This window comes from Culex pipiens, chromosome 2, assembly GCF_016801865.2.
Source record: "Culex pipiens pallens isolate TS chromosome 2, TS_CPP_V2, whole genome shotgun sequence".
Classification (NCBI taxonomy): domain Eukaryota; kingdom Metazoa; phylum Arthropoda; class Insecta; order Diptera; family Culicidae; genus Culex; species Culex pipiens.
The window spans coordinates 58013863-58040054 of NC_068938.1; the positions used below are offsets into that span (position 1 = coordinate 58013863).

Here is a 26192-nt window from a genome sequence, read left to right on the forward strand (position 1 = left end):
TTCAATTTATTTTTGCCCTGAAGAATGAAAACCCTGCTGGTCGGGACTAACGATGCCGCCGTCAATTTGCGAGGATGAAACGAGAGACAAAAAAAGAGGAGCCATCATCAAGTTCCCAGGAGAGAAGAGACAGTGAAGAGAAACAGTCAGAGCGACTGACAGAGAGCAGCGGAAATGTTGCTGACAATTTTAGAAGGAAAACCAATTTATTTTTTATGTGCAAAAATGAACGAAAGCGTGATGCGATGACACATAATTTACAAAGTTTGGCTTGTTTTGGACCACAGGGCATTTGAAGGGGGAAAATTGCAAAGCAATACATTAGACATGGCAGCGGGTTGTTTTTATTCCGCATAATCAAATAATAAATTTTCAATGATTTGTTAAGCTCGCCGCACCATGTCCAGTTAAATTAACAGAAAAAGACATATTTTAATTCATTAACAATCATTATATAAAAAAACATATTTTTATTTTGCCTTTGAATGAGCTCAAATGTTATTTGAAAATATGGAGTTTGAAGTAATCTTCTTATTAAATCCAAAATAATCAATAACATCCAACTAAGCTTTCCGATGACATATCTTCCAACGCCACCGATCCTACCATCGCGTGTCGTCGATCGGGTTGTCGCCACCGAGTCTCGCCGGACGTCGTGGGTGATAGTGCTTCTCCTACCAAACCAACGCTAAAGTACCGAAAATGTTCCAGGACATACCCGACAGTCTGTCTGCGCCATCACCCGGTCTCAGGGTAAGGTTACGTACAGCTATCGTCGCACTGACGCACTGACATCTCAGAAGATACGCGTTAAGGTTTTCTGGGCTGACAGGCAAACGCCAGAAAATCAACCATTATCAGTGACTCGCTTTTCGGTTTTACTTTGTTTGTGTGGTGAGAAATCTGTGGACGTTAAAGTCTCATGACACAGTAATTTGTAACGTTATAAATTTGCAAAGCTTTTCACTATTTCTTCAAAAAATAAAGAATATACCGGCAACGGGAAAGTAAGCACTGTTTAACAAAAATGCGTTTGTGCTGAGACAGCCTGACTGGGATAGGTATTGCTACAAGCAGAGAGTATCGAAACTAGATCTACAAGACGAAAGTGGAGGAGCGAAATATCCTCCATCAATCCACCTGCAAGAACTAACTTTCTGTTTAGTAAAAGGTGCAGCAAAAATGAAGTGGATGCAGAACTGATCACATTATCTACGAAATCAATCTTTTTTTTGAATATGTTTATTTTATTTTTAATCCGGCTGAAACTTTTATGGAGATTTTGGAATGCCCAAAGAAGCCATTTTGCATCATGAGTTTGCCTTTATAATTTTCCATACAAATCTGGCAGTTGTCCATACAAAAATGATGTATGAAAATTCAAAAATCTGTATCTTTTGAAGAAATTTTTTGATCATTTTGGAGTCTTCGGCAAAGTTGTAGGTATGGATATGGACTACTCTGAAAATAATTGGACACGGTAAAAAAATTGTGATTTTTAATTTCACTTTTTCTCACTAAAACTGATTTGCAAAAAAAACACCATTTTTAATTTTTGATATCTTCTAGAGGACATCAAATGCCAACATTTCAGAAATTTCCAGGTTGTGCAAAAAATCTTTGAACGAGTTATAAATTTCAAAAAATCAAAATATTGATCGCCAAAATTTGTTGCCTTCATTTTTCGATGTAAAATCAAATTTGTGTAATTCTCCGCAAACTCACACAGCAGTTGCCCCGACCTCTCTTTGATTTGCGTGAAAATTTGTACTAAGGGGCAATTTTTGTCCCTGATCACGAATCCGAGGTCTGTTTTGCGATATCTCGTTACGGAGGGGCAATTTTAAAGCATGCGAATAAAGAGGTGTTTTCAATAAACTCTTCAAAATTATCCTGCAAAGTTAGAAAAAAACACGACATTTCAAAATGAAAAAAAAAGTTCTAAATGAAAAAAATGACCCTTCTACATCAATGTAGATTCGAAAAGAACATTAAATTTCCCTTAAAACGACATTTAAAAAAAAACAAACAGTTGAGTAACAGAAAATGGCAGAGATAATAATTTTTTTTTTTTCTATGAAAAATACGTTTTCAAATCGGGCGTCTGATTTTACATAAAAGTCCCTTTGACACCAAATTTCTATCTCATCACCGTTTCAGGCTGCAAATTATTGAAAAACACCTCTTTTTTCGCATGTTCAAAAATTTAAGGGGTCGTACCGCCCCTCACGTCACGAGATATCAAAAAACGGACCTCGGATTAGTGATCAGGGACAAAAGTTACCCTTTAGGACAAAGTTTCACGCAAATTGGGGTCGGGACAACTTTTCCCGATTTCGTGTGAGTTGGTAGAGAATTACCCATTTACAATCAAAAAAATACATTAATGAAATTCTGATGAAATGCACCGTTTTCAAGTTATAGCCATTTTCGGGTAAGTGCACATGTTTGCCCACCTTTGAAAAAATATTTTTGAAAAGCTGAGAAATCTCCCTTTATTTTGCTTTTTTGAACTTTGTTTATACGACCTTTAGTTGCTGCGATATTGCCATGCAAAGGTTTAAAAACAGGAAAATTGATGTTTTCTAAGTCTCACCCAAACAACCCATCATTTTCTAACGACGATAGCTTTTCAAAAGAGCCGTTCCTCCCGATAGTTGGGAATAGAGTTTGTTTGTTTTTTTTTTATGTTTTTGAGAAAGTAAATATTTTTTTCTGGAATATGCGAAATGGGCACATTTAAATCCAAAATGGATGATTTTTTTCATATTAGAAGTAGTTAGAATTTAAATACGGTTTACTATTTAAAAAAAAAATGTTTTTGATGATGAAGGTTTGATACATCATAGGAAAAAATATATTTCATCATTTTTGAAGTTCAAATCAGTTTTATTCTATTAATTTTAACAAGAAATAATGAAAGTTGCAACAAAAACCTAAAATTTAGCTGATTTGATTAAATCAGTATAACTGAACAGGCAATCGATACAAGTTACAACTGAGCAACTCTCTACGAAATCGGCCGATTTCGACCATTTTTATTTTTTGTATTTTTTTATTTGACTCAAACTTTGTGGGGGCCTTCCCTATGACCAAATAAGCTATTTTGCGTCATTGGTTCACCCATACAAGTCTCCATACAATTTTGGCTGCTGTCCATACAAAAATTATATGTAAATATTCAAACAGCTGTAACTTTTGAGTGAATTTTCTGATCAATTTGGTGTCTTCGGCAAAGTTGTAGGTATTGTTGAGGACTTTTGAGAAAATAATAGGTACACGGAAAAAAAATTTGGAGATTTTTTTATCAACTTTTTTTTCACTAAAACTCAATTTCCCAAAATACATATTTTTGGATTTTCGAGATTTTTTTAAAAGTTATGAATTTTTGAAAAAAATCGAAGTTTTATGCAAAAACAAGTTTGACATTACTTTTTAATGCAAAATTGAATTTGCAATCGAAAAGTACTCAACAGATTTTTTGATAAAGGGCTCCGTTTTCAAGATATAGCCACCGAAAGTTTGATTTTAGCGAAATATTTGCAGTTTTTCAATTTTTAAAAATAGTGACCATGAGTGACCATTTCTAAAAATATTTTTTTTTTGAAAAGTTCAAAAAAATTGCTATAAAATTGTCTAAGAGACATTGAAGATTGGACCAGGCCAAATATTGAATATTACGCCCATTTAAAATGCAAGTCTTGATTTAAAAAATTTCAAAATATTTTTTTCGAAAAGATCGGAAAATTTCACGATTATTTCATATATTAACATTGAAAATCGGACCATTAATTGCTGAGATAACGTCATTAGAAAATGGTGGGATGATTGGGTGAGACTTAGAAAACTTCAATTTTCGTGTTTCTTTTTCTTTAAGCCGCTGTATTTCAGCAACCAGAGGTCCAATCTTCAATGTCTCTTAGACAATTTTATAGCAAATTTTCTGAACTATTCAAAAAAAAAATATTTTTAGAAATGGTCACTCATGGTCACTATTTTAAAAAATTGAAAAACTGCAAATATTTCGCTAAAATCAAACTTTCGGTGGCTTTATCTTGAAAACGGAGTCCTTTATCAAAAAATCTGTAAAGTTCTTTTCGATTGCAAATTCAATTTTGCATTAAAAAATAATGTCAAACTTGTTTTTGCATGAAATTTCGATTTTTTCCAAACAACTCTATTTTTTCAAAAAATCATAACTCGGCGGCAGATTTTTTGACCATGTTTCTCTATAGCTCAAAAGTTGCGGATTTTTGTCTCCTAAAACATATTAAAAAATCTCGAAAATCAAAAAATACTTATTTTGGGAAATTGAGTTTTAGTGAAAAAAAAGTTGATAAAAAATCTCCCATTTTTTTTCCGTGCACCTATTTTTTTCTCAAAAGTCCTCAACAATACCTACAACTTTGCCGAAGACACCAAATTGATCAGAAAATTCACTCAAAAGTTACAGCTGTTTGAATATTTACAAACCATTTTTGTATGGACAGCTGCCAAAATTGTATGGAGACTTGTATGGGTGAACCATTGACACAAAATAGCATATTTGGTCATAGGGAAGGCCCCCACAAAGTTTGAGCCAAATCAAAAAATACAAATAAAATCCATTTCCGGTTTTGGTAGAGAATTGCTCAACTGTTTTTCTTCAAATATATAGAATAAAGTGTGTATTAGGTACCGTCAAACGGGGTGACTTTGATTGGTTTGAGATTTACCGCTAAATTAAGAATACAAATAAATACCTACGGAATGGTATGGAATCAAAGTGACCGTGTTAGATAAGTATCTAAAATAATTAAAGAAGTTTTCTTAAAAGTATGGTAAATCTTAAAAGTTATTTAGCTATCATTAAGAAAATGTCAATGAATAGCATTATTTTAAAACTCTCAAATCGTTATGTTACCGAATTTTTGGGCAACTTTTGACTCTTTGGGCAACTTTTGACTAGGAGAAGGTAAATTAAGTTTGTAGGCAATAAATATCATGAGTTTTTGAAACATTATTCAAAAAAACAATCTATCAATAAGCATTTTCAGTAGAACAAATTTTATATTACATGAAATAAATTGATTCGTGCTTTGAATTAAGTTTAAAATGAAATTTTTTTTCGGAGCAATTCAAGTTTTAAGGAATTTAAAGCCAAATTCATACATTTTAACAACTTTATTTTTTTTGGCAGTTAATTAAATAGAGTATAAACTTTGTTTTCTAAATATAAACAATATTTTTTTCTTAAAGACTATTTCAGCAACCTAAGTGATGGTACATTTGATGTTGAAATAAAACTTGAACACCTTAAAAATAATTGAAAAACGATGACTATCTAAGTCACCCAGGAATTCAATATATGAATTGTTACCGCAATTATATTTTAAAAAGTAATGAAAAAACGTTTTTTCAATAACAGTGCATGGGCCTTGTGTGATCTACCCCAGTACATAATGCCAAAATAATTATTATGTGACAATTCTTAGCAGCTGAAAAATCTTCCCAAAATAAACTTATATCTTAGCAATGTCACCCAGGTTTACGGAAACTTCTTCCTGATTTCTTAAAAAGTTTAAAAAACACTTCGGATGAAGTAATCATAATTTAAATTTTAACATGAAAATCAACCTCAGGATTCCTGATGATTTTCTAACTTTTGGAATGTTTTTTATATCACCACAAATGTCAAGAACTTTCCCAGAACACAAAAGTCAAACCAACCTAATTCGGTTGACACCGTATCTTACGGTGTCAGTCGCGACAAACCGATTCTTCGGGCTGACATTTGGAGCCAGCCCAGCAGCAGAATGGCAGTGGTGGCGCTCGACAATTTTGTTCAACGCTAGTCCGATAAGAAATAAATTGCCACGGCTTTGTTGCTTCCCGCCCGGGCCGATAAACAACCTAGATAAGGATTTTGCTCTCGTTTCGTAAAGATTTTTCCTGCGTTTAGTGGTCGGTTAATGGTGTCTGGTTTGCTAATGGTTGTGGGGGAGATTCTTAAAACGCTTTAATTGGAAAATATGCAATATTCTTGGAAATTTATCTTTTTACATTAAAGTGTGATTTGAGCAAAATCTTTGCAAGTGTTAAAATTGATAACTTACGACCATTTGAATTGTTATGCTAAATTTTAAAAGATGCGCCTTAAGAAAGTGACATTCACGGCCATCACGATAATTTCCCGGGAATCGCGGCTTTCAGGTTTTATTGGAAAACTTTTGCGCGAGTTGTTTGCAATTGTTTTAGCGGGTACTTTCGGAGTGGTTTCACGCAATTTGCGTACTTCTTTGTCAAAGTTTGTTGTTCGTGTCTGTTCTGGTGACAGTCTTTAAGATTGTTTGGAGATTGTTGGTTTTGGGGAAACTTTGCAATTAATCAACTTGAATTTTAGATATTTGATAATTAGAGAGAGTAATTTTAAAAACTGGTTCATAACAAATGTTAAATAAGCAAATTGCAATCCTTTAAAATGCCACAAAACTAACCACAGTGAAAAGATGAAAAACTAATAACAAGGGAGAATACGAAAATATTTTTCCGCATCCAACCAAAAACCGCAGCCAATCACTGCCCGCTGGGAATGTCATTAAGTTTCCTCCGGTTACAACCCCACTGTTATTATTATTATTTCTTTTCCCAACCCAAACCATCATAACCTCCCCCCTCCGCCACTTTCTTCCACCCCATGCAAATAGTTGCTGCTGATCGCATAAAAGAATCTACGATTCGTCCCACTTCCGGTCGATTTAAATTGCCACCACTGGGTGGGAGAGGAGGTGGGGGGACCACCGGAAAAGTCGAGGTCATTTTCCTTTTTTTCTCACTTTTCTCGTCATCATCTGGCAGAAAAGCATTTGATGGTGGAGGAAAAACAGCGAGCAGCAAAAATTCATTATGAACAACTGTCAGCTTGAGCGGAGACTGCGGGCGCGGTGGGTCGGAAATTGTTTTTATCACAATTTTTTGGATGAGAAATAGTTAAAGTATAATAAAGTAAATTTTTAAGGATTTTAAATGACAACAGCAAAAAAAAAAACTAAACATTAGTAAAAATGATCAATCAAAGAAAATCAAAAATATTTTTTCAAAAAAAAACCGCCGTGCAGAAACACACAGAGAAAATCATCACGTTGAAGTGGATGCGGAAAACGGTTGGAGCCCGGGCGTGGGGCTGGTAGGAAGGATGCGATGATGGAATATTTTCATTTATTATGTTGACAAATGGGTGGAATTTTTTATTTATTTCTTATCATTTACTCTCGGGCGCAGGGATTCTGGGTTTTGTCACTGTTTCTTTTTTCAGGATTGCTTCCTTTTCTGCTCATTTACTGCGTGATGAAATTTTCTGCAAATATTGGACGGGAAATGGGTGTCAACATCGTTTTTTTTTCGCTGAAGGATGGAGGCGGGTTTGAATTGTCTTTTTTGTGATGATTTGGGTGTTGTTAATCTTATGTTCGCTGGTGATCTTTTTACTAGTTTATTACATCAGTAAACCTTTCAAATGTATCTTAATGGAACATCTATCCGATAATCAAGCTTATAGAAGCTTTGAGAACTCAATCATCAGTGGATTTTAAGTTTGTTCTATTTTTTCATGACTTTGAATGACTGTTAGTAATATACATGTGGTCATTGTTGCCAAAAATGAGATTTTATCAGCATTAGTTAATTCTTAATCCTACGATGACGATTGCTGGAGACAACAAGTTTTTCAACGAGTTGTATACAACCTGTTTTGTCATTCCGGAAAACACCATTTCAATTTGATTTTTTCGGAAATTCGTTTGTCTCCCTGATGGAATGTTATTTGCCGTCCAAACAGATTTGTATAACATTAAAAAAATGTATGATGCATTGAAAAATTCTTTACAATTTCAAAAATGTTTGAAAATACAAAGTGACAAGCGTATTTTGAAACAAAAAAATTTAGATGCAAAATCAAATTTGCATTTAAGAAGGACCTCGCACATTTTGCGCCGATTCCAGATACAGGATTTTAGGTAATATATTTCAGATATTATACAGTTTTTTTTGCAGTTCCAGAGTTTTTTTAAGGGCCAAAAACATATGAAAGTTTTTAATGAAACGCAATAGGTTATAGAACCATTGAAAAACTAAAAAAAATCTCCAGAATTGTTAAATTATTCATGAAGGAAAGAACCTCAGCAAAAAAAAGGTTTCGGAAAGCTGAGAAAATTTCTTAAAGTTTGCATTATTTTATTTGTTGAACGATTGAGCTCCTTAAAACTATTTTATAAATTTATTTTGTCAATATTTTAATTGTTTTAAAAAATGATTTTTTAATAGTTTATATATTTGGAACTAGATGTTAAAACATACTAAACTTTAACAGGAAAGATATATTTTAAACCCGTTATATAAAAAATATGTTTTGAGTGAATATAACTTTAAGTAACGAAATGAAAGGAAATTATTCTTTATTTCGGAATATTTCATTCATTATCTACAACTTTGCCGAAATCAATCATGCAATTTCATACAATTCTTGAAAATATTGATATTCAAATATTTTCATAGCAGTTTTGCCAGACCATTCCGAAATATTGTATTAAGTCTTGCATGGAAAAATAAATGGAGAAAAATAGCTTTCTTTTGTAAAAAAAGGCCTTTTCCAAAAAAAAACGATTTTCCAAATTAAAGATTAAATTCGGAAAAGTGTCAATACAAATTTCATTTATTTGCAATAGAAATGTTCTTTTTGAACTGTAACAAATATTTAAAAAAAAATGAAGGAAAAGAAGCAAAATAATTTTCGAAATTAATAGCAATTAAGATTTTTATAACCGGGCAATTCTCTACAAAATCGGCTGATTCGACCATTGTAATTTTTTGTATTTTATATTTGGTTAAAATGTTGTGGGCCTTCCCTATGACCAAAAAACTATTTTGTGTCATTTGTTCACCCATACGAGTCTCCATACCATTTTGGCGGCTGGTCATACAAAAATGGTACGTAAATATTCTAAAAATTTCAACTTTTGAAGGAATTTTCCGATCCGGTTGGTGTCTTTGAAAAAGTTGTAGATATTAGTACAATTCAGAAAAAAGCAAGGATAAAAGTTTTTGCAGATATTTTTATAAACTTTTTTTTACAAAAACTGAATTTTCTTAAATTCACATTTTCGGATTTTCGAAATTTTTTTATATGTTTTAGGGGACCAAAACCCGCAATTTTAAGCTATAGAGAAGCATGTTCAAAATTTTGGCGCCGAGTTATGAAATATAAAAAAAACAAAGTGATTTTTGAATACTAATCAGAATTAAAGGTTAATTTTTTTGTTTGACTTAATTTTTTTTGTTGATTAAAATTTGCAATCGATAATTCATTTACAAATATTTTGATAAAGTGCCTCTTTTGCAAAATATAGCCACCGAAAGCTTAATTCCAGCAAATTATAAGCAGTTTTTCAATTTAGATTGCCAAAGTTGAAATAAAATTGATGAAATTGATAAAATGGAAAAATTTTAAAAAAATCAAAAAATTAATAAAATTGATTGATGAAAAAATTGATAAAATTGATAAAATTGATAAAATTGATAAAATTGATAAAATTGATAAAATTGATAAAATTGATAAAATTGATAAAATTGATAAAATTGATAAAATTGATAAAATTGATAAAATTGATAAAATTGCTAAAATTGCTAAAATTGATAAAATTGATAAAATTGATAAAATTGATAAAATTGATAAAATTGATAAAATTGATAAAATTGATAAAATTGATAAAATTGATAAAATTGCTAAAATTGATAAAATTGATAAAATTGATAAAATTGATAAAATTGATAAAATTGATAAAATTGATAAATTGATAAAATTGATAAAATTGATAAAATTGATAAAATTGATAAAATTGATAAAATTGATAAAATTGATAAAATTGATAAAATTGATAAAATTGATAAAATTGATAAAATTGATAAAATTGATAAAATTGATAAAATTGATAAAATTGATAAAATTGATAAAATTGATAAAATTGATAAAATTGATAAAATTGATAAAATTGATAAAATTGATAAAATTGATAAAATTGATAAAATTGATAAAATTTATAAAATTGATAAAATTGATAAAATTGATGAAATTGATAAAATTGATAAAATTGATAAAATTGATAAAATTGATAAAATTGATAAAATTGATAAAATTGATAAAATTTATAAAATTGGTATAAGGGACCATCCATAAACCACGTGGACACTTTTTTGGGAATCTATTACCCCCCCCCCCCCCCTTCGTGGACAATTGTCCATACAAAAAAAATCTTTTTTGTATGGATCGTGGCCAATCGCCATAACCCCCCCCCCCCCCTAAAGTGTCCACGTGGTTTATGGATGGTACCTAATTGATATAATTGATAAAATAATAAAATTGAGTAAAGTTGAAAAAAATATAAAATTTATAAAATTAATGAAATTTATAAAATTTATAAAATCAACAAGTTTATTAAGGATTTTTTTACGATGGTGTACATAGAAGCTTCACAAAAAAAATTCAAATAGTCCAAAAGTAGAACAATGCAACTCTACATGTAGCCAGTTGAATAGACTTCTTCTTTTGCCCTGCCTCCACCCGCTCCCCCTTCCTTCTTGATGGCTAATTCTCAAAACAAAAAAAACACGAGTCTAATTATTTTGTTCAAGAAACTGCAATGCCAATTTTGAGTTAAATCGGAACACTTTTCATCTGGATGCTGGTGGTTTGACGAGGATTTGCGAATTATTTTAATTTTTTTGTTTTAAAAATAAAGTTATTGCTTCAATAAACACTTACTTTTATTTCAGCAAAGTTGCTGAATAAGTTTTTCATGGCAAACCTTTAGAGCTTGAAGGCGCTCAACAAAAAAAAACTTTGAATCATACAATTGGTAAAAGTAAACTCACCTCCACCTCGATGCCGCTGACGCCGCTGAAGACCTTCATCGAGGGCGTCTCGCGGGGCACGTACCGGTAGAACTCCCGCCGGCCCTTGTACCACTTGATCGAGTACAGGCTCTCCTTGTCCTCCATCTCGTAGTTGCAGTACAGGTGCGCCGTGTCCCCCCTCCGGATCGCCGTCGGCACCGTCACGCGGACGTTCTGCAGTCCGAGGGATGTCTCTGTGAGTGAAGAAGAATCGTTTGGTTAAGGGTGGGTTTCAATCAACGCGACGACTTGACGAGGAAGAAATGGCTTCGGGGACGCCGGAGATGGTATAACAGGTGTACATGGCCTTGTCGAGTTTGTGATGATGTTTGCCAACAGACACACACGAGACTTCGTTACAGTTAGGAGAGACTGCTGTCGACAAGGTAAACATAGCGTCGTTGGCGGAGAATGAAACATATCGCCAGAAGGCGGAGGAAATGTCACAGAAATGTGCTTGTATTCGATTCCATGACATTACTGACTGAAATAGACGTTCACCGAGATGCTTCTTACTGAGATTGATGAAGGTTCTAAAACTATTATAATTGAAATGCTGAGTAAGATTGCATGATCTGAGGACTTAAATATAATTTTGGATTTTGGGAAAAAAAATCAATGTTGAAAGATTTGTTGCAAAACAACTGATCCAATGAAATATCAGAGTTCGGTTCTAGAACCAATGATAAACTAAACTTGTTAAAAATCGCATCAAATAACAACTCTCTCACTGCACCAGTTTGCAAGAAATCCCATCATCTTCAAGCATTATCCACCTAATGAATGTAATTTATCGCTCGACTTTCCTCTCCTCTGTTTTGCAGCAGATGTGTTTATCAAAACCGCGCTCTCAAACGTCAGGCAAAAAGCACAATTCCTCCCACAAATCTCAGCCAGTGCACTTCTTCGCAGTCGGAAAGCTCGCACTTAAGTCAGCGAGCTTCAGTTTCACGCTGAGCTTGCACTAATTAAGCCACTTGACGTAAAGCTGTACATTCCACGGTGGAAAGCACAAAAACATCACGAGAGAGCATTGTTCCAACCCCTTTTTATTTTTCCCTCCCACCCAAGGGAAAATCCTTGTAACTGCTCAGCACTCAGGTCAGGACGAAAATAACACGAAAAAAGTGCTTTTATTTTGCAACCCACTTGCAGCAGCAGCAAAAATACATCAACTTTATAATCAATTTATCTTCCTTAATTCGCTTCACTCGTCGGCAACGGCCACCAGTCAAACCGGTCGAGGATAATTTCATCTGCTGCAACTGCTCTTATTTTTCGTGCTTCAACAGCCCCACTCCCGGAGGGATATCACGCGCTCTGGCTGAGCTGTGGCAACACTGCCACTCGTGGCGAGGAGCGAGCTTTTTCGGTGTCGAGTTCATTCTGCGGTGTGGTCCCTCGATGCAATTAATCTTACATTTCCGGGTTTTTGCTTCCCTCCCGGCCTTTGTCAACTTAAGCTCGTGCTTCTCCGCAGAATGCAGCACGGGTAGAGCAGAACTCATTTTGTGTGCACTTTTTTTTTACTCTGGAGTGCAGGGTTTCTAGAAAACCTTTATATCATTTTTTTCTTACTCAAGATAATCAGAACGCGAAAAAACTATAAAACATAAAAAGTTCTGTGAGTAAAACATCAATCAAAGTGGAACGAAACCCGCGAAAATTAGGGAGAATTCTCGTATGTTTGGCAGGTTAAGCACTCGCTCCTAACTCCATCCAATTTGCTAATTTTCATTAGGGGAAATCTACCCATTTTAATCCTAATAAGCGGTCGTGTTTGAATGATGCTGGATAATATAGAGTCTCCCTTGAATTTTACTAAAACCAAGTACACCAACGAGTAGAGCAAGTTTTTGTGAACATTTCTGTGTATTTTCACTTTCATTAACGGCCAGCCTTTGTTCTTTTTTGCCTTCGTCTCTCGCTCGGTTTTCTTCAGCCTTCGATTGGAATGCAAAGTGAAAATTGAAACGTCAAACGACTTGGCGCGTTTGTTTTTTTGATGGCGCTTGCTAATTTATTACATTTTTCGGGATTATTCTTCAAGTGAGTGCCTTACTAATGATCAAAAGAACATGTTGCCGGTAGTTGGAAGCAATTTCATATCTTAAGCGCCGTGAAAAAGTAAGCGAAAGTGAAAAGTTAATTTTGGCGATATTCATTAAGCGTTTGAGGGATTCTCGTGTGTGTCACTGTGTGTGCCAACAAAATGATGAGAAGTGGTCTCGCAAAATACAAATTATGATCAAAAGTGCATTAAATGTGATCTTTTTGGCCAGTAAGTGGCATACATTTGCGTGCTTACTCGAGGCGGTGCTGTTGTTGGTAAGTTTATAGCCCAAATAGTATTTTTGGAGCTTTAATCGAGCATCAAACTCTCCATATGACGAAGATAGGTGTTTGATTGGAAAGGGTAGATTTCCCCTATTTAAACAACCAATTTTGCAAAACTTGTAATAGAAACTTGCTTGCTCACTTCTTATTGAGCTATTCATCACTCGATTTCAGTTGAAAAAGCTTTTAATTAGCTTTAATTGAATGTCAAAGTCCTGACCTGCCAACATTAGGGGCACGCTGGAATGAGATGCTGTTCGCCTATGACCGAACTTGCAAGCAATTTAAATTGCAAAAATTTAAACACGCTAATAGGGTACGTTATCTATTAGTGGATTCCTTTCCTACAGTGGACCCTCTGAAGGGTTTTTGGTGAAAAATTCAATAAAATTACAATTTCAAGCGTGTTGTAGTCAGGCCCGTGATACTGACGTAGCTTGCTGAAGCCGCCACCAAATGTTTGGTGGTGCTGTTTCGGGAATAACATTTCAGAGGATCACAAATCAAAATAAAATAAATCTTATTTATTTTTTTTTTTTTGAAAAAAAATCCTGTGGCTGCTCAGAATGATTCTTTTCATTAAAATAAACCAAAAATGCCGCCAACAACAATATATGTTTAGCATCAGGTCTCAGGCAAAGCTTCCCAGCAGGTGTCTTTTTCAAAACCTCTGAAATGTACTCCGCAAATTCTTATTTGGCCAATTAACTTACAGATCATCATAATGTTAATTTAAATCTACAATTTGAGGTGGATAAACCAATAAGTGAGCTCAACCATGTTGTTGAAAAACCTTAAGAGCGAGTCCACGAACAGGGCATAGCCCATTGTTAGGGACGTTGTGGAGCTCACCAATCTGCCTGAAATTCAGGGGTTGTTTGAACTTATATATCTAACATCTGGGCTAAATATGAGCACTCTAGCTCAATGGAAAGTGGAACAAATCTGGACACAACTTTTGAACTTAAAAAAAAAAATATATTTGCTGCTAAGGCAAATTTCAATTCAGTCTCAAAATTCTTAAACAAGGCTTAAAAATGCTACAAAATTAAGGGTGAAGCATCCCAATTGTTCAAATCTATCGAAACTAATTTTGTTGTTTTGTGTCTATTCTAATCGAAACCAGAAACTGAAATATTCAAATATTGAGCAAAAAAATTGCTAAAATTACTTCCCAATTCACCCCATGTGTCCCGATTTGCCCCGGATAATGGTAAACATTTAATTTCATTGTAACTAACGAAACAAAAATAAAGAAAAAAAAATTCCGTCCTTTCGATTTTGCGCCCTTTTCGTCATGTTACTCCCCATAATTTTGACACTAGACACCAAAACGTTGGTACTTTTTAGGCTTCAGTGACATTGTATAAAGAAGACAGCCGTAGCATCCCCGTGGTTGTAGTCTCCATTTTTTTATTTCGCATGTTCAGCATCATTTAAAATGATGTTGACTGACATTGAATTGTCCTTTTCACCAAAATAAGTGTTTTGAGCTCGACATCTGAAATCAGACATGGAAACTAGCGTTTTCACAGCAAAACTGCATTTCTCGGATGAGTTTTCAAAAAGCCGTAAGAGCCACCGTGACCTCCGATACTAATTTTCCCTTTTCTCCGAATTTAAACAAAGTTTCATTTGTTTTAAGTTTAGGGCACTTGAAGGACGTGTAGATGAACAATCTCAAGTATTTTTGAAAATGATTTTTCGTAAGCACGTCGATTACCGGTGCAAAAAGGGTTTAGTTTACCAATGGCTCTTACGTCTTTTTGATAACTAATCCGAGATTTATATTTTATGATTGAATTAACTTCAGCAAGTCGAAATAATGTAAGTTTCAGGAACTTTACAAAAATAAAGCAAAGAACTGCTCTTTTTCAAGCAGAAAATAGGGGGGTCAACAAAAATCCAAACTTTTCCAAAAGTGGACCCCTGTAAATTTAACCTTCAAAACTGAAGAAAACTGTGTATATAAGCAAACGTTTCTCTTAAATATACAATAAATGCTTGTTGTAATCAACCAAAACATTTTTTTTTTTTCAATTATAAGTATAAATATATATTTAGTTATTTTCATGTTAAAAGCATAAAAAATGCTGAAGCCGTAAGAATTTATAATTCATCAAAACTATAGTTAACTGTACTTAACTGAAGCATCATAATTACAGTTTGAAATTTTATTTTGAAATAATAAATGAATAACAAAACATTGTTTTTAAGAGGCAGTTTTTGCAAAGATAGCTCGGTTTGTTCTAGAGGTCGTATCGAGGTGCTCCGATTTGGATGAAACTTTCAGCGTTTGCTTGTCTATACTTGTCTGACGTATTGATCACATGGTAAATAAGATCTAATTCTTTTCTCAAACATGTTTTATTTAATTATTTTTTAAATCAAATTTACCACGCCAATACTTCAAACTAACGTGAAATTTTTCAAGGATTCCGAATATGACAACATTGAGACCAAAAACTGCCCCTATGGAAGCCTACAGGGTAAAAACCAACGTTGCTAAATGTTTGTTATAGAAAAATCATAAAACTGTGAGAAAAACTGCAATTGGACAAAAAGTTAATACCGTAGGCTTATAGTCCATGAAATTCCCTAACTTTTGACCTGTGGGAGTATGGGTGTTGGAGGCTGTTGCAAAAAATATATTCAACGGCCAACATTACTACTCAGAAAAAAATAATGTAAATTTGGAAGCTGTAATTTTGGAAGGTTGAATATTACCTCTTTTATGATATAATTTTACCTCAATTTAGACTGAAAAAGTGACATTACACCAGAAAAGTGGTAAAATTACACATTTCCAGATGTAAAATTTCACCTCTTTTCTGACATAAAAGATGTACCCCGTCCCAGATGTAATACTACCATGATTTTTTTTCTGTGTAAAAGAAAGCATACCCTGACCTTTAAAACATATGCTTGCAACGTCCTTTAATAAGAAGGTGTTGCTTCTGAATTCTGAGAAATTTTGAAAATGGGCAATTTTTTTCTCCGTAAAAATATTATGGCACTGGAGGGTCAAAATTGCATTTTCTCAGAGGTAAAAATGTTTGCCTATAAATTTCCTACAAGCTGCATGTATTGGTTTTACTGGTAAAATATGCTACCTTAAATTAAGTGAGAATTTTTGAAAAAAGTTTTAAAAAGTGCGATTTTTTGGACATGAATCTGCCTGGGAAAGACCAAAAACTGGTCCAATATCGATAGTGCATCTTAATCTATGGACAAAAATCTATCGTTTGAAAAAATACACACCTGATTTCAGATTCCCTTCTGGACCACCAAACAGTGAGGTATAAATTTGAAATAAATCAATTAATGTGAACAGTTAATAATAAAACGAAAAATACAACAAAGATGAAGAGCATTTAGCCATACCACTTAGAATGTAAATGAAATGTAATTGTTATAAGAGAGTTCAATAAATACATATTTACAATTTCAAAAAAAAAATCACACCTGATTGAAACAGTTTTGGTATTGATTGAGTAAATTGAAGATTGGTGCGAGAAAGTATTTTATTATTCCTTGACATGACCTATAGCTCAAAAGTTGCTGATTTTTGTCCCCTAAAACATATAAAAAAATTCTCAAAAATCAAAAATACGTATTTAGGGAAAGTAAGTTTTTGTAAAAAAAATGATTAAAAAATCTGCAATTTTTTCCGTGCACCTATTTTTATCTCAATAGTCCTCAACAATACCTACAACTTTGCCCAAGACACCTAATTGATCAGAAAATTCGCTCAAAAGTAACAGCTGTTTGAACATTTACATACCATTTTTGTATGGACAGTAGCCAAAATGGAGACTTGTATGGGTGAACTAATGACACAAAATATCTTTTTTGGTCATAAGGAAGGCCCCCACTAAATTTAAGCCAAATAAAAAAAAATTGTCGAAATCGGCCGATTTCGTAGAGAGTTGCTCACTTGCGAGTTTATAAGGAAGCAAATCCTAGTGAGATCGGATTAACGACTTTGTATAGCTCTCTTGGTTTAAAAGATGGACAAAGAGATGTTTAAAAATCATGAATTTGGGTTTACTTATGATTCCAATGACCAGGATAATTTTTTTTCTGGCTTAAATCTGATTTTTTAGATGCATTAAAAAAAATCAAATGCTCCGTTAAGATATATCATTTTGATCTTTTTGATCTTACAAGTCATTTTGTAATTTTGATCGATTTGGTCATTTTAGTCGTTGTGATCGTTTTAGTCTTTTCAGCCATTTTGGTCGATTTTGTTAATTTGGTTGTTTAGTCGTTGTGGCCGTTTAGGCTGGTTTGGTCATTTTAACCATTTTTGTCGTTTTGATTGATTTAGTCGATTTGGCTTTTGTGTCAATTGGTTGACTTGGTCATTTTGATTGAATTGGTCATTTTAGTTGTTTTAACTTTTTTCAATCACATTGTAGAAAACAGTTTGCAGAAAAAGTTTCCTCAAAAGTCACCGTTTTGGCAATTGATATGCCAGATTCGTAAAATTGAAAGTGTGTTTTTCCAACAAAAAAAAAACAGATTTGATTTCCTTTAACATGATGATTACCTCAGTTTTGTTTTGGATTCAATTAAAAAAAGTTTCCATTGATTTTTCTAAAATTTGATATTATTTTTATTTATCAAAAAATATCATCTTAATTACAACTTTTTGAGAAGACTTTACTCATAGTCAGAAAGGTAATCAAATAATCCAGAAATATTGGATTTTCAAAAACATTTATCATCCGATTGTTGAAACCTTGGCTTGTAATTTCACTCCAACCACCCTCCCCCTCGACTTTGTTCAGAGTTAAGGGACATAAACTTTAAAAAAGATTTGTAACGGCCTAATTAAATTTTCATGAATTATTCTAAGTTTGTAATGCTTCAAGCAGTATGCTTGCCATTTTGATATAACTTTTCAATTTCGTTTGTTAGATCTATACTAGTTATTTATCCTTTGTTTACATGCAACGCAATAGAAAAATATTTAAAATAATTCACTTTTACCTTCTAACGCCCATGCTATGGGGTTTCAGGCGGCCATAAATCGAAAAACCGACATACTCTAATTATTTTTTTGGTATTTTTTTCGAAAATAAACATTCTAACTAAGAAAAATCCGGAGTTTGAAAGTTGTAGGTTCAAAATTCACTGAATTGCAGACCTTCAAAGGCAAAAATGGTAAGAAAAAACATGTTTTTTGACAAAAAAAAATGATTATTTTTCATAGTTGTACTGTGTAGCTGTTTATGTATTTTTTCCTGCATCATTATATATATTCAGAAAGGTAATTGATTCAACTTTTCAATAAAATTTTACAAAACACACTTTTACAGGCTAAAAAAAATAATAAAAATCAAAAAAGATGGATTTTTGTTCAAAATTTAGTTTTTTCAACTTTGTTAATGGAGTACTTTTTTGTGTGCATTTGTGCGATCTGAAAATTTCCCAGCTTAAAATTTGAACCATGTCCTAACCTGTCTCCAAATTTCAAAGTGCACTTATGTGCACTTTTTGAGTTATGCCATTTTGAACATTTTGATTCATGCAAGAAAATTAATGATTTCGCGCATACGCTTGGTTAAAATCACAATATTTACCTGCGGAGGCAGAAATGACGTACCTGCTATGTATGTTTTGGAATTGATTTGATATTCATGACTTTGTTGGTACTTAGGTACGTTTAATAAAATTAGAAATACCTATGCTAAGTATTTAACAGCAACAATTCTTCGAATATTCATATCAGTTAGTTGTTGTGTTCTTTTAAAAATATGGATAATAATACCGTAGTGTCCATGTTCGATGTAACGAAGCACCATTCTGAAAATGTGAAAACTGCTTTCGAGTATATTTGTAAGAATTACAACATTGCAGAACCATCACATGATCTACTCAGGGAAAAACTACGCATGTTGTTCTGTAGCTTTAAAACGACACTGAAAAAAAAAAGAAGGAATCCAATTCCTAAAATTTAGGAATTTGCCAACTTCTGCCAGAGAAGTCACCCAATTCCTAAATTTGCTGGCCCAATTTAGGAATTCTGATAGGGAGCGTTCTTTTATTACGTAACGCAGTAAGGGGGGAGGGGGGGTCGGAGGCCGTGTTACGCTCCATACAAAATTTTTAAAATTTGTATGGAAATTTTGTTACGAGGGGGGGGAGGGGGTCTAAAAGTCCGATTTTTCGCGTTACGTAATAAAAGAACGCTCCCATACTTCTTTGGAAAAATGAGCTTAAACTGACAGCAAAGCTTATCTTGCGCAACTGCGCCATCTGATATTGAAACTCGGAATTATTCTTCAGAACTTAACAGTCTGAACTTTCCTCTTTCTTTTGTTCTCGAGAGAAGCTGCTCAAACTCGACTTCCCACTCAGCGCGTTCCGTTTGAATTCCGTTTAGAATTCCGCTTGAGCGAAAAAAGTTCGATTCGAATTCTAAACAGTGTTCGTTTTAGATTCTAAACCGTATTCCGTTTCAAACGCAACAACCGGTTCCGTTTGACTTTTCGCCGCAAATCGGTTCAAGCGGAATTCAAACGGAATCGAAACGGAATGGACGGGTTAGTTTTGACAGCCGCTTCTTCTTCTTCTTTTTTTCTAGGTGTTTTTCTTTTTTGTTTTGGTTGAATCCAAATTAATGGAATTCAACCAGAAAGGTTGATTTATCTTGATTTTCTTACTTTAAAACTAGTTTTATTTATTTTCCGTTATATTAATAGTCCAATGAAACGCGGCCCAACCCTGAGTCCCCTTATTTTAATTATTATGTTTGTAGGTTAACAGACAAAATATTGAAGTGGATTCTTTCTATTCGCACTTTTTGCGTTCGATTTCCACTTCCTGTTCCTGCTGTTTACGTCCAGCTTCTGCCTTGGCCTGCCAAGCAGCTTCTACCTCCTGTGCTCGCTCTTGAGCTTTTCCGCTTTGGCCGCCTCGTTGAGCTTCTTGTCGTGGTTCTCCAGCAGCAGGACACCCAGCGAGCGGTTCATTTTCAGGTCGATCAGCGACGGCCGTTGAACATACAGGACTTGACCTCAAACAGTTGCTGCAGGAGACGTTTGGTGGACCTCAAGTCTTGCAGCTACTCGATGATCAGTCCGGGACTTTTAACGGCGGTGCGGGTAAACCCTGTGGAACCACGCAACTTGTCCGAGGGGGCCGATTTGATGGAGCCGTTGTCCAGATCGAAGACTTCGACGGCGTTCGCGGAGACGACTTTCAAGACTTAAGCCCGGTACGGCATCGCGAGTTCATCAAGATGTTATGTAATCTGGACGATCCGGACGATGCTTTTGTCCTGCGGGATTTGCGGCCAGTAGTTGATGTCAACCTGCTTGAAGTCACAGACAAAGTTCCGGAAAGCTGGCGCTTTCAATCGACGTCATGGTGGAAGACTGCTAATCGCACGTAAGCTGCTTAAAACCGAAGGCAAAGTTGGGCAGTCTTCATCAACAACAGCGGCGGTCGCAACTCCGTTGACGGAATGACCAACCAAGTTCTTCGACGAGGCGATCTGAAACAAAAGGAAGAGGTTTGTCATTCATAACCTATAAACAAGTTAAAGAAATCCGTCCAGACCTTCTCCAGCACCACAACCCGGTAGAAGCAGTTTTCGTACGGCACCGCGTAGATTCCTTCGACCTGAATCTCCTCATATTTGACCGGTTCCCCGGCCGTGCCCAGCTGCCGGTTGATGTCGTTTCGCAATCCGCTTCGTAACTGGCCAACATAACCCAAGCCCGGACGTCTTCAAATTGGAACTGCTTTGGTCTAGTACGACCAAACGTCGTAGTGTCTTAGCCCCTCGGACAGTGGAATCTGTAGGAATTGGCGGCTTGCCTCCGAAGAAGTTGGAAGGGACCAACACTTCCCGCGTTAATGATGGAAGACTGGTTTGACGAGACAATTCCGGTCAGATCTTGGGTGGAATCAGCCAAACCCGGTGCTGCCGGCTTGATCTTGATGACCACAAACACAAACCCGTACCGGTTGGCCCGCCGCTGGTACCGCTGGGGTTACCGCGTTGTCAACCACCTGTGATAGTCCTTCCCGTCGCTCGCGTTGTTGTTGACCAGGGTGTGCATCCGAATCTGGTTAATCGAACCAAACTAGGCAAACAGCTTCCGATCGATTTCCTCCGTGATCTTGTCCGTCTTGAAGCTCGCGTAAACTTTTGCTTTCCACGGCTGAAGTTTCTCGTCGCGCATCCATTTCCGAGCAACCTTCGCGTTCCGTCCACACCCAATTGATTTGTATTCGGCTGAGCGCTCCAATCTAGGCCATCTGGTGGTCATCGGGATGACAAAGGTGATGGTGGTGATGACAACGGTCCAGCTGCTTGGTCACTGCCAGCTCGTGCACCTCCATGCGTCTGTTTTGGTGAACTTTTTTTCCGTAAATTCGGCCAACTTGGATGGTATCTTTATCCGGCGCTTTGTTGTCCTCCTTATCCGATATAAAGACGGCTCTGCAATGAGAAGTATTGTTCAGATTCTAGTCAAATCATTGAAATAATTTTATTCTTACATGTTTGGCGATCCAGTTTTTTTTTTTGTAGACTTTTGAGAAATTGAAAAAAAAATAAAAAAAATTAAAAATGAAAAAGAAATAAAAATTAAAGAATACTAAGTAAATGGTAAATAAAAAAAACTGCAAATCCCAAATGCCGAACAGGTTCAGCAACATGCACTGATAGACTTGACCTCAGATCTCGGGGAAACTCGCCTGTCCCGCACCGGCCATGTTCCGCTTGTCTCCGGTTAGTGTTTGCGGCACACGGCCAATGTTTCCAACGGTTCCAGTCGGCAGCATTGACATCAACGGGAACGGGTTGTTTGAGGGGCCACCAGCCAGCAGTCGCGAAGGTGATGCCAGAGTCGATACCAGATTGCCAAGGGCACTTCCAAAGCTGAACGCACTATTTTCAGGAGCTCCCAGGTTCAACCCAGCCATGTTCGAGGCCAATCAGGACAGCGATTCAACAGAAGGTCCCGGGAGGATCTGACCTCCCAGCGCAGAAGCGGTGAAGTGTGCTTCCAGAACACGATGCTAGCGCAGCACTCCCGTTGGCGGTTGTTGCTGCTGTATAACCAGTAGACACCAGTACTGCGACATTCCCATGATGACTTCGGTCATGGCGGGGCTAACATTTCCCACGCAAACTTGCAGACACGTCAGGATGGTACTGAGCGTCTCCGGTGGATGTTGACTTCACGGCGCGAGGCCTAGCGTACAAGTTGGTCCTTTGCAGTGTTTAACGACGAAGAAGCTGCAGAGGTAAAATAATGATTTAACAGCTTCTTGATCAATTTAGTCCCCTCGACGAAACAAACACGTACACGAATCGACGCGTCAAAAGCCGTAGAATTGTCCGTCACTATGGCGCGGTGCTTTTCCTCATCCTCATGGTGGCTCTTGCGTGTCATAGAATCCAAACGCTATCCGACTGTCGTTTTGACCATGATCGTCAAATCGGCCATTATTCCGACTTGGCACAACCGATGTGCCGGTCAACCTCGACGATCTTCTGCACCTCGGTCGGTTCCGTCAACAGCACGTCATACGCTTCTCCACGGTCATCACCACACCTAAAATAGGAAACCAGGCAAATCTTTACCCAAACTGACCTTACAGATTCCGATCGCCACAGAATCGATTATCGTGACTGTTCCTCAGATAGTCCTTGACCGCAACTCTCCCCGCATCAGCTTGAAGGCGTCCATCGAAGCCTCGGAAATAATGCCGGGAGTTTTGTCCGCCAGCTACAGGCGCAACACGGTCGAACTGGGCCAGATGACTGACTGAAAAGTCCAAAATTCCCATTCTCAGCCGAGGATCGAGTTGATGACCGCTACGTTTAAGTTAAAAATTACTAAAGCAGCCTCCGATTCGGCGGTCGCCTTCTCGCGCCCTCGTTTGGCCGGAGCTGCTGCTGGATTTGGAAGGGGAAGCTGCACCTGAAAGGAGGAAGGAAGGAAAAGATTTTAATGTAGAATGCTACACCAAGTTCTCTTTTTGGAATTAGTTGAAAAAAACTCCCCGGTTACGCCACGCCACCACAATCACTTCCGGTTCCAGCTGCTCATCAAATCGACACTGATCGCCGAATCGGCCTTCAGTCCCGATGTGCCTGTCAACCTTGACGCTCTTCTGCACCCTGGTCGGTTCCATAATTAGTTTCTTTATCGCCTAAAACAGAACCCGGTGTTAAAAATTAATTTCGCAAAATCCTACTCAAACTGACCTTATCGTTCGTTCGCTCAGTTTCACGAGATTCTCGCTTTTGGTCTGGTCCATGGCAAAACGCGCTCTGTCCATCACGCTGCACGCCAACTCAACCTCGATCTTAGTGCCACGACTACATCGACTCCTGAAGATGATCCGCTGAAGCGCAGGTGCTATCTGTTCTGCATGTCCGAGTTGGCCTTTTTATTTTGACAGCAGTCATCTTCCACGATGCGCAAGATGTACTTCCGGTAGAGTACTTCCACGGAACGCAACACTCCAGTTTGTTTTGCCTCGGTACTCTAACTTCTCGAGTTCCCCGACGGCCCTTCATGTGTACATTCACTTAACACTTGACCATGTCCTCGCCCAGTCGATCCATAGTCTTGTACCGCCTTATTACGGCCCTTGGCAACAGCCTGCACCTGCGCCAGATTCGTCGACATGCAAACGATGATGATATCCTGCGAAAACTGGACCGAGAAATGAGACCAGCGACCGCCGCTGCTGCTTCCGGCTGGGATGACAAAAAGGCCACAGACGCCAGAACGACGAAAAAGATGGCGGCAACGCCGGAGACACGACGGGTTGACGAAGGCGACGCGGTCCATCAAGCGCATCAGAGCAGTCGCCGTTAACCAGAAGACCCGGGAGATGCTGGAGCAGCCAAAGGTCAAGCTCTTCAAGATGGCGATGCTTTCGCCAAAGAAGCGCCCCTAGGCCAGTCCGGCCAAGGCCAAATTGGCCACCACGTCCCAGCCGCTAGCGTCGGCCAAGGCAGAGTTCAGTGCCGCCAAAAGCGCCGACGAATGTTGCACAGGTTCCTACTCTGGTGGAAACATAGCGTTAGCAAAATGTCCATGGACCAGATCAAGGCTAAGATTAACCGGAGCGCGCGACTGACCGAGTTGAAGAACTCACTGAACAAGATTCAGAGTGGGTCCGACAAGCTGAACAGGATGGAGAAACTGGAAGACACATGAAAGAAGCCGGTTCCGCCGAGCCCGGGAACGTTGGCCAGGAATCTGAAGGAGTCGTCGGTTATTGGGTTAATGGTCCGAATCATCAGAAATGCAGCGTTACTCACCTTTTATTTCCACAGTAAAATAGTTCTCGAGTTTTTTTTGAAAAGGTCCTATAAACAAAATTTTCACTATTTGCTTTTTTGGTATTTTTGAATACCCCTAACTCAAGGCGGTTCTAAAAACACCCAAAAAGCAAAAATTTAAAATTTTGTTTATAGGACCTTTTCAAAAAAAACTCTAGAGTTTTTCTTCGAAAAACGTGGCGCGAATGAAAACATGACCGAACAAGTTTTCCGATTTTTTTCCTAACACTTTGACGTTTGATTGCCAAAAATCAACAAGAAAACCGCTTCGGCGAAACGCGGCGAAATGTCATCGAGGTTCCACCATACACCAGCAGGTGTCGCCCTTGTGCAAAAATTGCTCAAACGGAATCGAAGCGGAACCCAACCAGACAAACCGTTTAGAAAATTTCGAAGCAATTTTCGAAGCGGAATTCGAAGCGGAATGAACCCGTCAAGCGGAGAACGGTTTGATTGGGTTGTTTCGACAGGATTCTGATGATCGATCCACATAAATGCCAGAATAATACTTTTTCATTTAAAAATATTTTCAGATAATGGAAATTTAATAATTTGTTCAACTAAAAAAACTATATATCAAAGTATTAAAAGTATAAAAAGTATTTAAAGTATTAAAAGTAATAAAAGTATTAAAAGTATTTAAAGTATTTAAAGTATTTAAAGTATTCAAAGTATTTGATGATATTAAAGTATTTTGAGTATTGAAAATCTTTAAATATTTAAAGTATTTAAAGTATTTAAAGTATTTAAGGTATTTAAAGTATTTAAAAAATTTGAAGTATTTAAATATTTTAAGTATTTTGAGTATTGAAAGTATTTAAATATTTAAAGTCTTTAAAGTATTTAAAGTATCTAAAGTATTTAAAGTATTTAAGGTATTCAAAGTATTTACAGTACTATAATTATTTAAATATTTAAAGTATTTAAAGTATTTAAAGTATTTAAAGTATTTAAAGTATTTAAAGTATTTAAAGTATTTAAAGTATTTAAAGTATTTAAAGTATTTAAAGTATTTAAAGTATTTAAAGTATTTAAAGTATTTAAAGTATTTAAAGTATTTAAAGTATTTAAAGTATTTAAAGTATTTAAAGTATTTGTAGTATTTAAAGTATTTATAGTATTTAAAGTATTAAAAGTATTTAAAGTATTTAAAGTATTTAAAGTATTTAAAGTATTTAAAGTATTTAAAGTATTTAAAGTATTTAAAGTATTTAAAGTATTTAAAGTATTTAAAGTATTTAAAGTATTTAAAGTATTTAAAGTATTTAAAGTATTTAAAGTATTTAAAGCATTTAAAGTATTTAAAGTATTTAAAGTATTTAAAGTATTTAAAGTATTTAAAGTATTTAAAGTATTTAAAGTATTTAAAGCATTTAAAGTATTTAAAGTATTTAGAGTTTTTAAAGTATTTAAAGTATTTAAAGTATTTAAAGTATTTAAAGTATTTGAAGTATTTAAAGAATTTAAAGTATTTAAAGTATTTAAAGTATTTAAAGTATTTAAAGTATTTACAGTATTTAAAGTATTTAAAGTATTTAAAGTATTTGAAGTATTTAAAGTATTTAAAGTATTTAAAGTATTTAAAGTATTTAAAGTATTTAAAGTA

At 35.7% G+C, this 26192-nt stretch overlaps 1 protein-coding gene across 3 annotated transcripts in view; it reads right to left on the bottom strand.

Moving 5' to 3' along the window:
- The window catches only part of LOC120430152 (uncharacterized), a 323078-nt gene that overhangs the window by 50117 nt on the left and 246769 nt on the right, over window positions 1–26192 (bottom strand). For 2 of the 3 annotated variants that reach the window (XM_052708333.1, XM_052708332.1), the window contains exon 3: window positions 10906–11120. In XM_052708333.1, coding sequence (XP_052564293.1) covers window positions 10906–11120 — 215 coding nt within the window. Of the gene's footprint in view, window positions 1–10905; window positions 11121–11271; window positions 11291–26192 lie in introns of those variants that run through there. The other variant, XM_052708334.1, reaches the window with a different exon arrangement.